General features: G+C 37.0%; 1 protein-coding gene across 5 annotated transcripts in view; it reads right to left on the bottom strand.

Annotated features, from left to right (window-relative positions):
• Window positions 1-16,183, bottom strand: part of SHLD2 (shieldin complex subunit 2) — a 112,581-nt gene that overhangs the window by 3,998 nt on the left and 92,400 nt on the right. For all 5 annotated transcript variants that reach the window (XM_055538222.1, XM_055538220.1, XM_055538211.1 and 2 more), the window contains 3 exons: window positions 15,778-15,912; window positions 8,938-9,144; window positions 2,045-2,273 (listed from right to left, as the gene is read on the bottom strand). In XM_055538222.1, the coding sequence (XP_055394197.1) occupies window positions 2,045-2,273; window positions 8,938-9,144; window positions 15,778-15,912 (571 nt within the window). The remainder of the gene's footprint in view (window positions 1-2,044; window positions 2,274-8,937; window positions 9,145-15,777; window positions 15,913-16,183) is intronic.

Raw genomic sequence — 16,183 nt, 5'->3', positions numbered from 1 at the left:
AGAGCTAACTATAAAATTCTTGGAAAAAAAAATAGGAGTAAACCTCCATGATACTGGCTTAGGAAGGATACTTTTCTTAGATATGATACCAAAAGCACATGCAACAAAAAAGAGAAACAGATAATAATAAAAAGTGACAGCAAGGACATGGAGAACCTGCAACCCTCATTCACTTCTGGTAAAACTAAAATTGTGCAGCGGTGTCGGAAAACAGTTTGGCACTTCCTCAAAAGGAGTAAAAAGCTACCACATCAACCTAGCAATTCTACTCCTGAGTACATGCCCAGGAGAAATGAAAACATGGCCACAAAAAAGTTGTACATGAATGTTTGGAGCAGTATCATTTATAATAGCCAAAAAGTAGGTACAATCCAAATGTTCATCAATTGATGAATGGATAGATAAAATGCGGCATATCCATATTGTTGTTGGTTAGTCGTCAAGTTGTATCCAACTCTTTTGTGACCCCAAGGACTAAGCCCACCAGGCTCCTCTATCCATGAGATTTCCCAAGCAAGAATCCTGGAGTGGGTTGCCATTTCCTTCTGCAGGGATCTTCCCAACCCAGGGATCTTCCCAACCCAGGGATCAAACGTGCATCTCCTGTACTGGCATGCAGGGATGCCCATATTACTGGCAATAAAACAAAATAACGTACTTGATATATGCTACAATATGGATGAACCTTGAAACAGGTTAAAAAAAAAAAGGAAGCCATTCATAAAAGACTGCACACTGTATGATTATTTATATGAAATGTCCAAAGTAAGTTCCTCTACAGAGCCAGAAATTTGACTAGTGGGTGCTCTAGGTTGGTGGGAAGGAAGAATGAGAAGTGGCTACTTTGGGGGTGGGAGAGGTGAAGGTGATCCAAAATGGATTGTGGTAACAGCTGCACAAGCCTGTGAATATCCTAAAGCCTTGGAATTTTACATTTTAGATGGGTTAATTTTATGGACTGTGAATTGTATTTCTATAACGAGGTTTTTCAGAAGACTATGCAAGTAAATGACTCCAGGTGCACACACAGGGCACTTCAACAGAGAACAAAGGAGGCGACTAAAAAAAAGTCTCTGATGAAGGGCCCCTCAACTAAGACACGAACGAGTCAGCCTTGTGGGGTCAGGCAGGGGGAGAAGCAGGCGAGAACGCCCTAAGGAGGAAAAAGTCAGATGCTAAAAACCTTACAGAAGGCCAGGACCAACCCAGAGATCAAGGCGAGGAGTGTGGCAGACGAGTGTGCTGGGAAATGCAGAGTGCGACGGGAAATTCTGGAAAGGTTCTAAAGGAATGCAGTGGTTACTCTGTTGGCTGTGGAGAATGGACTTGGTGGAGACAAAGGGAGGAGGGGACCTTGCATCTGAATCCAATCTTCTTTTCAGACAAGCAACTTTCAAAGTAAGAGCAAAGTTCATTTACTTATTCATAACAAACATAAATATATGTAAAGAGAAATAAGGCTAATGGATTATGCTTCTATAAATTTTCTTATTTAAAGTATTCCATGATAACATGCTGAACATATCTGCATTTGGTTTTTAGATATTACAGTATTTAGAAATAGAAAAGAGCATAAAACACTGATCGCTAATCTGCTATCCTTAATGTTTAGTGTGAAAATAAGAAAACTGAGGTGCAGGAAAGTTAAGCATCTTACTAGCTTCTACAACTCAGGGGTTAGATCATATAATTAATTTTAACCTTTAAATTCCAATAATGTGTTAAGATGGGGAAATGAGTTTCTTATGAGCCATTTAGAACTTGGTTAAAAATTAAACCAAGTAAAAGGTTTCTTTAGTGTATCTGCTTAAAAACAATAAAATCTCCCAATTACTGCTTTTTAAAAAATTCCTGTTACGATTACTGGGCAATTTTTGCTTTCATAAATAGCCATTTTTCCATCACTCAGGAGGAAAAAATTTATTCTCTTGGATTAGCTCCAGTTATTTTTCATCAGAAACACTTGATACATGTAACTTTTTGGTCATTTCTAGTCCCATATAATAAACATTTCCCATCTAGCTGGCCTGCTTAGTTGCCTTACCTATAGTATATTTTCTTCATAGTAAATGGCAAGCAGCTAAAACATTGTTTGTAGATCTTGTTCTCATCTGTTTGTAGTTCCAATCCACATTTTGCGCAGCCAGTGTATATAATATTGGGCAGAGAAGAAAAAATACTCTTCAGAGAACTGCGAGCATTTAGAGCTATTTTCTGAACTGCTGTAATGGGAAATACTAGCTCTAAAATCTGGGCTTTAATTAGAATCACTCCTGTAAAAGATAAGCAAAAAGAAATATCATAAATTAGGAGGCCAAAACCATAACTTTAATTTACAAACATGGTTAAGTGTACGGTTGATTCACAGTTACTTATAGTAAAGGCCACTAAGGTCTTGTTGGTCTTCTCTACTCTTCTGCTAGACAATCTTACTCACTTATGGCTTCAGCATTTACTCCAAAGTGTAAGGGGTCATCTGCCTACAACTAAGAGGAAAGATTTATTTGGCTAACTTGGTTGAAAAGATGGATGTCTGTACCAGGGAGGGCCCCAGAGGATCCTGCTCAGTTTCACTCCCAGGGACTGATTGTGTGCTGGTCGGTCCTTAGTCACTCAGTCGTGTCCGATTCTTTGCAACCCCATGGATGGTAACCCTCCAGGCTCCTCTGTTCATGGGGATTCTCTAGGCAAGAACTCCCCATGCCATGCCCTCCTCCAGGGGATCTTCTCAACCCGGGATTGAACCCAGGTCTCCCACATTGCAGGCGGATTCTTTACCACCTGAGCCACCAGTAAAGCCCAAGAATACTGGAGTAAGGGTAGCTCATCCCTTCTTCAGAGGATCTTCCCGACCCAGGAATTGAACTAGGGTCTCCTGCATTGCAGGCAGATTCTTTACCAGCTGAGCTACCAGGGAAGCCCACCAGGGACTTACTATAACAGCACAAGTTTTCTGTATGGTTTCCCAATGGGGAGTACCTCTCCAGGGCATGCAGAATACTCCCAATTCCCAGCCTCATGCCCCAGATGAAGTGAGGATATATCCTTTGTGCTATTAATCATCAAAACTATAGCCACCTAATTTGTCGTTGTCTATAAACGGGAACCCACTCCAGGGTTCTTGCTTGGAGAATCCCAGGGATGGCGGAGCCTGGTGGGCTGCCATCTGTGGGGTCGCACAGAGTTGGACATGACTGACGTGACTTAGCAGCAGCAGCAGCAGCATATGTTGTTTATTTTTATCGTTATATCTAATTCTAGGCCTCTAACCCTAGCAAGTAAATGTTTTATGTAAAAGATATGTAACAGGTATTTCCTGGTCCTGTGGTTAAGACTTTGCCTTGCTATGAGGAGGGTGCAGGTTTGATTCCTGGTTGAGGAGCTAGGATCCCATATGCCTTGTGGCCAAAAAACCAAAGCAATGTTGTAACAAATTCAATAAAGACTTTTTAAAAAAAAAGAAGATTGTTAAAAAAAAAAAAAAAGAGTTGACTCTTCTGTGACACCAACATAAATGCAGCCCCTCTACTGCCTACGGCATTCTTCCTGCAGTGGTCATCTTCATAAGCCTGTGAGGCTCCAGAGGCGGGCACAGGAGGGACACAGAAATAGGAAGCAGGTTTAGAAACGTACATGGCACTACAACACTACCCAAGATCTCACCAGTTAGTACAAATCTAGAGTCTTCTGTGGCCACTTACTCCCATTTTTGAAAGTTGTATCAAATTTTTGTTTGATGATGTAAAAATTGGTAAATTTTCTACTATCTGTGTTTATTTTCCAGAAATATTATTAATTTAAACTAACTGTTAGTATTAAAACAGAGCATGACCCTCTGGGGCCCTCCCAGGCACAAATTCCTTTCTGTCCTCATTCCTTGTTTCTAAGAAATAGGCTTCATTCAGCCTCCTTGACCTTCCGAGTTCCAATTCAGTTACGAATCTGGGAAGGGAGGGAACCAAAGAAGCAGTCAAGAGACAACAGAATACCAGTGGGGCAGGGTCCTTCCTGTGAAATGTCTGTAACAGTATCTTTGAGTTCTTCTGCAGGAACTAAGGCCCCACCCAGGTGGAGGATGGTAACTTCAGGCTAAAAAGCACAAGATTTCTGGAACATTATCCTGTTACTTTACCACCAACCAATCTGAAGAAAGTCACACCCTTTCACACCCCAAATATTGCCCATAAAAACTTTCTCCCTGAAAACCATCAGGGACTTAGGAGTTTTTGAGCATGAGTTGCTCATTCTCCTTGCTTGGCCCTTCAATAAACCTTTTTCTGCTCTAAACTCTGACATTTCAGTTCATTAGGCCTCACTGTGTGTCCAGCACATGAACTTACATTTGGTTAAAGTTAATAATATATGTTTCCATGTAGAAGTGGGTATATGGAGTTCTCTGAGAATAAATCTCTGTAACTCAATTAAAAAGTGGGGTTTCGTTTTTTAATTTTCTGGGCCAGGACTGAGCTCTTAAACCTGTGAAGTCTGACACTAACTTGAAGTAGGCAGCATCAAAATTGAATTGAACTGTACAACACCCAGTTGGGGTTCACAGAGGTGAAGTGGCTGTTGATGTGGAAAACAACAGCAAAGCATACGTTTGATGTCAGAAGCATTGTGTGTAAAAATAGCTGGCACCCGAAACAACTAAAAACCAAGCAAAATGTACGAAACAGCAATTCTCAGGACATTAGATATCAGGCAACAAAGGACAGCGATCCCTAAGCGATGAGAAGCAAACGATGGAAGCCTAGTAACTGCCCCAGCTTACAGACAAGCGTTTACTGGCTACAGTACAGGAAAGGAGACCCAGGCAGGGCCTGGTGGTTTCCCTGAACTGACAGCAGACACAGCTTGAGTCTGGAAGGCTAATATGGCTAGAGATATCAGACTTGGTATTAGACAAGACAAAGGGGAATCTGGAGAAAACTCTGGAGAACTGCAGAGGGTACCCCCCGCTTGAAGAATTCAACTGAGTACTGACCAATATATGTAACCAGAGGACAAGAAAAGACCATCCAAAAGTATTGAACAATCCCTGAAGCTTGCACAGAGATAGGATTAGTGACTTCTCCCACCAGCTAGAGTGGAAAGTCTCATAATCCATAAGGTATTGGGTAGAGAACTTAGAAGTTGTACTTACAGGAAAATTCATGGCACTAAACTCCTACATTGGGAAAAAACATGTCAGTTACCTCCATTTCCACCCTAAGAAATGTGAAAAAAAGAAAGAAATCCAAGAAAGCAGAAGAAAGGAGGAAAAAAAAATCAGAGCAGAAATCAATGGACTACAAAATAGAAAAATTAATGAATACAAAAGGTAGTTATATGAGCAGATTAATAAAACTGGTAAAACTCCAGCCAATGATCAGTTAAAAAGAGAGAGAAGGCACAAATTAGCAATATCAGGTAATACCAGTATTACTACAAATTCTATATATATTAAAAGAGATAGTAAGAAAATATTATAACTTTATGCCAACAAACTTCTGTTGTTGTTGTGCCAACAACCTAGATGAAATGAACAAATTTCTTGAAAGATACAAACTATCAAAGCGCACTTAAGAAGAAACAAGTAACTGGAATAGCCCTATATCTATTAAGGAAATTGAATTTGTAGTTAAAACCTTCCAATAAAGAAAACTTCAGGCCCAGATAGGTCTGAAGGAATTCTACCAAACATGTATGGAAGAAATTAATCTAATTCCAAATAAACTTTTCTAGAAAAGTGAAGAGGCTCCTCCATCCATGGAATACTCTGGGCAAGAATATTGGAGTGGGTTGCCATTTCCCTCTCCAGGGGGTCTTCCCGACCCAGGGATTGAACCCAGGTCTCCCGCATTGCAGGAAGATGCTTTAACCTCTGAGCAACCAGGGAAGGGATGGCTGAAGAGGAAACACTACACATCAACTCTTCTATGAGCATTGCTCTAACACCAAAACCAGAAAAAGATACAAGAAAACCTCAGACAAATATCCACCATGATACAGACATAAAAATTCTTATTAACAGATATTAGCAGTAATTGTCTGGGCTTCCCAGGTGTCTCAGTGGTAAAGAATATGACTGCCAATGCAGCAGACACAGGTTTGATCCCTGGAGAAGGAAGTGGCAACCCACTCCAGTATTCTTGCCTGGGAAATCCCATGGACAGAGGAGCCTGGTGGGCTACAGTCCATGAGTTGCAAAGAGTGGGACATGACTTAGTGACTAAACAACAACAAGAACAACAAAAAGCAAGACTTCCCTGGCGGTCCAGTGATTAGAACCCAGCACTTTCACTACTGGGGCACAGGTTCAGTCCCTGGTCAGGGAACTACCCTATAAGCTGGATGCAGAAAGAAAAAAAAAAAAAAAGTTTTTTTAAAGCTTTTTCTGATGTGGATTATTTTTAAAGTGTTTATTAAATTTGTTACAATATTGCTTCTGGTTTGCGTCTTGTTTTTTTGGCCTCAAAGCATGTGGAATTTTAGCTCTCTGACCAGGGACTGAACACAAACTCCCTGCCTTAGAAAGGTGACGTCATAACCACTGGACCACCAGGTAAGTTCCCAAAAAGAAGAATTTTTACCCAGAATATAAAGAACTCTCAAAAGTCAATAAAACAATGAAGCCCACTTTTTCTTGGTAAGCAAAAGATTTCAATTGACACTTCATTAAAGAAGATATATAGGTGGCAATTAATTACATAAAGGATGTTCAACATCACCAGCCAATAAGTAAACGCAAGCTGAGATTATGATGACCCATTACTACACATCTATTAGAATGAACAAAATTAAGAAGAATGTCCATACCAAAACTTGAGGTGGGTGTGGAAAAAACAGAACTCATACACTGTTGGTGGAAATGTAAAATGGGACAATTGCTTTGGGAAACAGGCAGTTTCTTTAATTTTTATTTTTTTGGCAGTTTCTTTAACAGTTAAACATAAGCCTGGCATATAATCCAGCTATTGATTCAATTCTTGGGTATTCACTCATGAGAAAAGAAAGACTATGAATAACGCCTTGTACTTGAATGTTTATAGAAACTTTATAATAGTCAAGAACTGGAAACAACCCAGATGTACATCCAGAACTGAACAAATAAACAAAGCATGATATATTTGTATAACAGGACAAAGAACGATTTACTGATACACACAACCACATGGATACATCTCAAAGAAACTGATACCTCTACAAGAACTGGCTAAGTTAGAGATGCCAAACAAATGATTCCATATATATAAAAGCACAGAAAATTCAAACTAATCTCTAGTGACAGAAAGCAGATTGACTCCCTGGAAGGGTCGGGGGCAGGGATGAGGGATGGAAAGAGATACAAAGAGGCGGGTGATGATTTCATGACTGTGGTGTTGCTTTCATGGGTTTCATGTCCATACTTACCAATGTGAATGTACACACTTTATTAAATAAGGGTAATTGCCTATATGAAAATTATATCCCAAAAATCTTGTTTAAAAAAATTTTTTTTAATCTAACATTCTGAACCAATTTGAAAAGCACCAACTGAAATGTCCTATTAACTGCATAGGACCCGACTCTTAAATTTCTGTGGACGAGCCAGAAGAGGGCAGAGCATGCTAGCAAAAAACCCCAAGAAATAGAGTTGAGAATCTTAGCATGTGATATCTTAGGAGCTTCAACCTAATTTATTTGGGATCAGATTATTTTCACTAGAAAAACTGTAAAAATAATCTTATTTCACTTAAAACAATTCTAGCATTTAATGAAATCTAAAGCCATCTGTAATAATTCAGAAGATTATTTATGCAAATTGGAGAATAAAGCTAAAATTCACTGTCAAGATCCAATTTCCTGAGCTATTTGTAATAACTCAACCTACAAAATCACCAAAAACAGTAATTTTTTTCAAAAACAGTAATCTTATACAAATTCTGAGGAAAATTTTTCACCAAATTTTTCTTCATTAAAAAATTTAAATTATATAACAATAAACCTGCAGATACATCTCATTTTTTTCGATCTTTATTTTCCCTCTAAATTTATTTGCTATAATAGCCATTGGAAAGCTTTCTATTAGTTTCCAAAACTGATAATCACTGACATTTACTCATTATTGGCATTTAGCAACCCTAACTATAGCTTTAAATGCTGTTTAATTTATAATGCCATCAACCAGGAGTTAGCATCTTTTAGCATCATTTCCGTAGTTAAGAAGCCAGTGCAATTTAGTGGAAAGTATTGGTATTTCCCACTAAAATTGTAGCAATTTATCTAGTTATTTATTTTTGCTATTTTACTCTCTTCATTTCAAAGTGTATAGCATACTAAACCTAAAACATACTCCTTCTACTACTTCACTCAAAAGAAATTAATTATATTTTGCTCATGGAAATTGTGTGAGTATGTATATAAAATTCATCAGGCATCCTTCCATGTGGTATGCTTGAGAGAATGAAATTTATACACACACACACACACACACACATATTCAAGTTCAGGAAATATGTTATTACAATACCAGGTCTTAGTTGTGGTATGTGGGATCTAGTTCCCTGAGGAGGGATCAAACCCAGGCCCACTACATTGGAAGCATGGAGTCTTAGCCACTGAACCACCAGGAAATTCCTCAATGTTAATTTTTAACAATCATGTATAGATGATGGCTTAGTAACTTGATAAAATATTTATCTCAACAGTGATTCTGATTAGAGTTGCTATCTATTTCTGGCTTATTAAATGATAAGCTACTTATAACTATGCAAAAAATATTTTTAAGTAACCCTTAATAATTACAAATTAATCTCAAAGGATTACAGGCAGAAAGTCAGGAAGAGGTTAGTAGCTGCTTCAGCTACTTACAGAGATCTCTATTTCACTTTTACATCAGTTATACATTTTTCCTACAAATGGCAGCTTCTTTGGTTATATTAAAACTAGCAATGTCTTTTATAAATAAGATCTTACCTGAACGCTTTTCATCTACGTGTGTTGCTAAATCTGACATCTTCACAAAGGAGGGTGTGTTTTTTTGAAATTTTGCTTTAAATGTAATTGCCCTTCTATCATCATCAAACAGGCACTCACAGGATGACCATGGTGTTGTATGCAATTCTAGGTTCTCTAGGATGCAATTGCGCTGAACAAAAAGATACTTAAATTCCCAAATATAACCTTAAACAAAACAAAAACAAAAAGTTACCAAAAGGAAATTATCTAGGATCAAAACCAGATTAAACAGACTGACCTGATTAAATCAGTTAAATACAACTTTTATCACATTAAAGAATTTGGATATAAAGAGGCAAAATATGAATGTTGTGTTAAGGCAATAACAATGGTAGAGATAATTTTTACAAAATTTTTTCTAAAGATTACTTGGTCTCCTAAACAGTCATAATTTATCATAACCAACTGTTTATTCAGAATAGCAAACTCTCATTCTGATTATCTAAAGGAAAGATTTTTTTTTTAAATAATGACATAGAAATGGACACGTCTACCATAATCAATATTACTCAATGATTTTTCAATACCTTAGTTTTCTTATTTAGCTAATTTTTTTGGAACAACAACGAAACATTTAGATTCAGTTGCTCCTATTTTTAATTCTTTCAGTAATAATTCTGAACCACAGTAGCACAGACTTTCTTGCTCAACAATCAGACTGCGCTGTGCTGTGCTTAGTCACTCAGTCGTGTCCGACTCTTTGTGACCCCATGGACTGTAGCCCACCAGGCTCCTCTGTCCATGGGGATTCTCCACGCAAGAATACTGCAGTGGGTTGCCATGCACTTCTCCAGGAACAATCAGACTATATATTAATAAATTCAACTTTAAAATTATATTAAAACAAAAAAAGTTTCTTAGTACAAAGTCTTCTAATGACAAGTGTCTTTTTATTTTCCCACATACTTCAGTCTATAAATCTAAATCACACATCTCATCCACTTCCTCAGTCTCTCTGGACAGCTATTTTTTTGTGGGAAATTTTAAAACAAGTCAGTAAATCTGTATAGACAGAGCATCATTAGAAAGAGCTAAAGCATATATATTCCAAGTTGTTGCTTAAAACCAATCACTATTTTTTTTCTTGTCTTATTATAGAATACATACTTAGAAATCACAGGTAAGATAAGCAAAGAAATAAATGGCAGCTACAGTCAACACCTCAAAATAAATACAGTTAATATTTTAGTGTCCATGAAGTTGTTCTCAATTTGTTTGATTTTTGCTTACTATGTCAAATGTATATTTTATGTCATTAAGTATTATTCTGCATTATTTTAAAATACTACATAATATGTCATTGCACAGGTATACCAAAATCTTAAAAATTATTAGCACAATCCTCTCTTTGGGGACATGTTTCTTATTTTTCACTATTATAAATTTAGTACTATGGTAAAATATTTTTAGCTACATCTTTATGCATAGTCATGATAACTTCCTATTAAGTGTCATTATTAGGCCAAAGGTATCCCAAATTCAGGCTTTCATATGCACTGTCAATTGTCCTCAAGAAAGGTTGTTCCCCTGAAACTAATAAACAACCAGGTTGTTCCCTGGTGGCTCAGATGGTAAAGAATCTGCCTGCAATGTGGAAGACCTAGTTTCCATCTCTTGGTTGGGATCCCCTGGAAGCGGGCATGGCAACCCACTCCAGTATTCTTGCCTGGAGAATCTCAAGGACAGAGGAGCCTGGCGGGAGGTCCATGGGGTTGAAAGAGTTGGACAGGACTGAGCGACTAAGCACATACATGTCAATTATACTTCAATTAGAAAAAGAGAGAAAAAAAGGGTTGCCAGTTTATATCTTCTATAATCTACGAGAGTGGTTATTTCCCCATATCTTTTCTACTGATTTCTTAGGACAAAAATCAGTTATCATTATTATTTTGTCTGCCTTCCATTGCTAGTAAGAATAATTTTTTTCATACATTTATTGGCCACTTTAATCTCTTCTTTGAGGACCTGCCTGTTCACATCTATTGCTCATTTATTCTCACAAGGATTTGACTTTAGATTATGCTATTATTTTCTGACAAAATACAATTTTTTTTTCTGGTTTTTCACTTGCATTTTAAGTCTGCATATGGTGATTTTCATGTATGGCAGTTTTTGTTACAGCATTTTATTTAACCTACTAATCTCTGGGGTCCAAATAAGTTCACTTATATTTTCTCCTAGTACTTACTGTTCCTTTTAAAAGTATTTGAATTTGTAATACATCCAGAATTTATTCTGGCACAAATATGAAGCATAAGTTTAATTCTTATTTCTTCTCAAATTGTTAGATAGATATTTCAAATATATCTACCAATGTAAAAAAAATTTGCTTTAATTTTTAAATTATAAAATAAAATATACTTTTTATAAAATATTTAGACAGTAAAAGAAAAGTAATAGGCAAAGTAAGATTGTCTGTATTTCAGTAAAATGGATAATGGGTACTTTAGTTCATTGTGTTATTCTGTCTATATGTTTGAAGTTTCTTTATACTAAAAGGTTTAAAGAATAAATGCAAATTCCATACATGAAATTCAAACTAAAAATATAAAAAAATAAAAACCACATAATACTACCAGAGATGGCTAGCATTTTAGTACCTGTAGTTCCAGATTTTTTAAAGCGTATATACATACTTATATATCCACTTTTATTAAAATGGGATCCTATTATACATGAAGTTTTATAATCTACTTTTTTAAACTAAATATTATATCTATACATCTATCCAGGCTAGTGAACATACATATCTTAGATAGTGAATATATTGGTGTGTCCACCAGACCACAAATGACCCCCTTAACTATTCCCTCACCCACTGAAATAAGCTTACATACTCCAACTCGTACTTTTTTTTACCTTTTAGTACAGCATGAGGGACCTTAGTTCCCACGCCTCCTGCAGTAGAAGTGCAGAGAGTCCTAACCACTGGACCGCCAGGGCATCCCCCAACTGGTACTTTTTGACCCTGTGCTACAGCCCACAGTTGACTGAATCAAATTCAAACTAGGCAATCAGATTCTCTTTACTGGGAATTTAGAAACAGGACTGGTTTCTTAAAAGGAAAAGGAAAACAGGAGCTACAGAGTAACAATGTGCTATCCATAATGTTGAGAAGCAGAGAAAGTCTAGAGAAAGTCTCTACTAAGAAAATAAAGCAAATCCATGGAGATGTTGCCTGGGCCCAGAAAGCTTTTCTGTTTCTAGTTCCAAGTCCCCCTGAAACCCATCACTCTTGCCCTATTTACTAGGAGATACTCCTGTACACTTCCAATATATCCATCCCCCTAATCGTTTAAGTTAACCATGATGGAGTTCCAGTGTGAAATTCGAGCCTTCAGTGCCCAGGTTTAAATACAGTTTCTTAGTACCGCCAACGGACTGCACAACCTTCATGTGCAAGCATTTTTACCTTTGTGATTTTTTTCTTATCATTTGAAACAAGCTATTTCCTCCTCGAACTTGCGTCTTTATTCCTTAAAGACAGTGGGAATTTTAAATGGCTGCCTGATCTATATTTTATTCTTCAATCATTTATAAAGAAAGTATCTACTGGTGCAGGCAGTTCTGTGTGATGAGGACACAATGGTGAACAGGCTAATCAGGGTGCTTTTAGTCACAAACTTTACAACCTACCGAGAAAAGTAGTTAATTATCAAGCAAGCAAATCAGCTGGATCATCTGTCTGTGTTAGGTGGCACAAGGGCAATGCAAAGAGTGACATGATACAGAGTGATTTTGTATATTCATGTGTGAGGCCTCTCTGGGGAAATGAAATTGGACAGCCATCTGTGTGGGAGAGCTGGAGGAAGAAGCACTCTAGGCAGGGGAAATGCATAAATTCAAGATCCCAAAGCAGGAAAAAGTTTGGCGTGTTCAAGAAACAGAAAGGAGTCGAATGCGGGTTAAGCTAGTGAGTCTGAGGGACACTGAACAATACCAAGACAATTTGTGATACAATTCTATACTTCAATCATGAATTAAGGGTGTGAAGGAATACCAAACCTCCATGCAGATATAACTGTGATTTTCCATGAAGCATAATCACAAAGGTTGGGATCATTTGTATTATTCTGTGCTTAATTAGTAACGTCATGAGTGTACTTTATTGTAATGTTATATTTTTTTAAATATTAGACTTCTATTAGATTTCAGGAGAATATTGCATTCGAAAGGCACTTAGTTCTGAATAGCTTATTTTATGCATATCAAATTATTACCAAGAAGTGTAATTTATGTCCCTAGCCCACCCTCATTAGGACTTAACTGTAACCAGTGCTTGCTGCACGTCAGGCATACCAAATTCCTACTAGCAAAACATATTTCAAAAAAAATGGGAATTAATTTCTTATTATTTTTCTCCAAAACATCAACTCTTTTGTCTCTAGTATTCAGTAATTACTGCTTGACAATCACTTCTAATTATATCACCTAAATGTGAGTTTGTTACCCTCGGGAACAAGGAAAATGAGGGCCCAGTACAGACAGAATAATACAGAGAATGCCTCAAGAAATACTAGATGAATAGACAGAGTACTAACAATTTGTGAAAGGAGAATCACTTACTTAAATGATTCTTCAAAATTAGATCTTGAGGTATTAAGGCAGATATTAAAACTTGAAATATAAATAAATATGCTGAAGAAATGAACAAAGAAACTACACTTTAACTCATGGATTTATAAATTTTCAACATTAACCTAAATATCAAAGAATTATCTGGAGAAAATATACTTCCTCTTCTATTGACCAAATAACTATCAGCTTTTAAGGGATATTCATATTAAGCATGGAGCATGCCTTGCTGCAGCTCCACTATAATTGGAATGCCACCTTTGATCTACATTCTGCTCAGCATGCAGCAGACTCATGTTCCCGACCATGACACAGTGCTCAGTAATGATGGCTTGTGTATCACTGACACATGTTTTTCAGATTTCTCAACCAAACAAATATTTGCCACTGTTTGATCTTAACATGAAAGCCAAATTTCAGACTTATCTCAATTCCTAGTTATGGGCTATTAATGATTAAAAGAGGCAATGTGATAGATCCTATCTTTAGATAACTATTTTGAAATAGAAGTTTGCAAAGACACATTAACTCTTTCAGGTAAAAAAAGAATGGATCACATACCTAATCAACCTCTGAATTAATTTAACAGAGTAAAATAACTCAGAAGCCACTAATTAAACTGTCTCTGATTGTTATAACTAAAGGATCTAATATCAAAATGAAGATGTTACACTATGTTATTGAAACATCAATTCAGTTCAGTTCAGTCACTCAGTCGTGTCCAACTCTTTGTGACCCCATGGACTGCAGCACGCCAGGCCTCCCTGTCCATCATCAACTCCCAGAGGTGGTGGGAGTTTACTCAGACTCATTTCCATTGAGTCGGTGATGCCATCCAACCATCTCATCCTCTGTTGTCCCCTTCTCCTCCTGCCCAAAATCTTTCCCAGCATCAGGGTCTTTTCAAATGAGTCAGTTCTTCGCATTAGGTGGCCAAAGTATTGGAGCTTCAGCTTCAGCATCAGTCCTTCCAATGAATATTCAGGACTGATTTCCCTTAGGATGGACTAGTTGGATCTCCTTGCAGTCCAAGGGATTCTCAAGAGTCTTCTCCAGCACCACAGATCAAAAGCATCAATTCTTTGGCTCTCAGCTTTCTTTATAGTCCAACTCTCACATCCATACATGACTCCTGGAAAAACCATAGCTTGGCTAGATGGACCTTTGTTGGCAAAGTAATGTCTCTGCTTTTTAATATGCTGTCTAGGTTGGTCATAATTTTTCTTCCAAGGAGCAAGCGTTTTTTAATTTCATGGCTGCAGTCACCATTTGCAGTGATTTTGGAGCCCCCAAAAATAAAGTCTGTCACTGTTTCCACTGTTTCCCCATCTATTTGCCATGAAGTAATGGTACTGGATGCCATGATCTTAGTTTTTTGAATGTTGAGTTTTAAGCCAACTTTCTCATTCTCCTCTTTCATTTTCATCAAGAGGCTCTTTTTAGTTCTTCGATTTCTGCCATAAGGGTGGTGTCATCTGCATATCTGAGGTTACTGATATTTCTCCTGGCAATCTTGAGTCCAGCTTGTGTTTCATCCAGCCCAGCATTTCTCATGATGTACTATGCATATAAGTTAAATAACCAGGGTGACAATATACAGCCTTGACGTACTCCTTTCCCTATTTGGAACCAGTCTGTTGTTCCAATTTCATTTAATACCTCATAAATGATTAACTGATGCTCTAAAGAAAAATGTAACCATGGGTCATACTTTAAACATGAACATGCTATGGATGTCTAATAGTCCACACTTTTAAAACAACTGGAATAAAAACCTGGAACATAGTAATTTATTAAACAGTAACACTGTGACTTGAAAGAGTTAATGCAACTCCTCTAACATCTGCCCTATAACCAGAGAGGAGTTTATTTATCAGAGTACCTTGGCTGAATAAAAATTGTAGAAGCATCTCCAGAATTAAATTTTTAAACAACATTATCCAAGGAAGGTAAGATCTTCAATCTTCACTAAAAAGGTAAAGTAGTATACCTGGGAATAAATGAAACCTTTTAATTTGCTACCATTAATTATAGAGGATTATAGATCGTTGAACTGTTTACAGGAGGTAAAAAATTGTAACAAGAAATCTACAAAAGAATATTCAATCATGCTCAATTATATTTCAAACGTTGTCTGATCTCCAGAGTCCCTTAATCTTAGGCTCATAAGCATTAATCATTTACTTATCTATAAATAGATTAAATGCTTTTTCGTGTATTTACCTTTTTTCCTTTGAAGTTGAGGGTACCAGGCTGCTCCAGGACCCCATAATACAAGCACATAATGTTGACCTTGGGTCTGTTCCACTGTTAACATTACTTTCCTTTGCTTCTGTCCTCTATAACTGTATAACGCCTCTGGAAAAGGAAAAGGAATATTTAGTTGGTGTTACTCTACTGCATGTGATATCATACTTTACTGTCTAATGATAAATATCTACTGATAACCAAACGGTACACTAAGACAGTCCTGTGCTTAAGTTTCTTTTAATCAAAATACAGTTGATCTACAGTATCACATTAGTTTCAGGTATACAGCACAGTGATATATACACTCTTCTTCAGATTTTCTTCCCTTATATGTTATTATAAAACATTGAGTACAGTTCCCTGTGTAATACAGTAGGTC

The sequence above is a fragment of the Bubalus kerabau genome, chromosome 1 (genome assembly GCF_029407905.1).
Source record: "Bubalus kerabau isolate K-KA32 ecotype Philippines breed swamp buffalo chromosome 1, PCC_UOA_SB_1v2, whole genome shotgun sequence".
Taxonomy (NCBI): Eukaryota; Metazoa; Chordata; class Mammalia; order Artiodactyla; family Bovidae; genus Bubalus; species Bubalus kerabau.
This window is presented reverse-complemented; position numbering and strand designations above follow the sequence as displayed.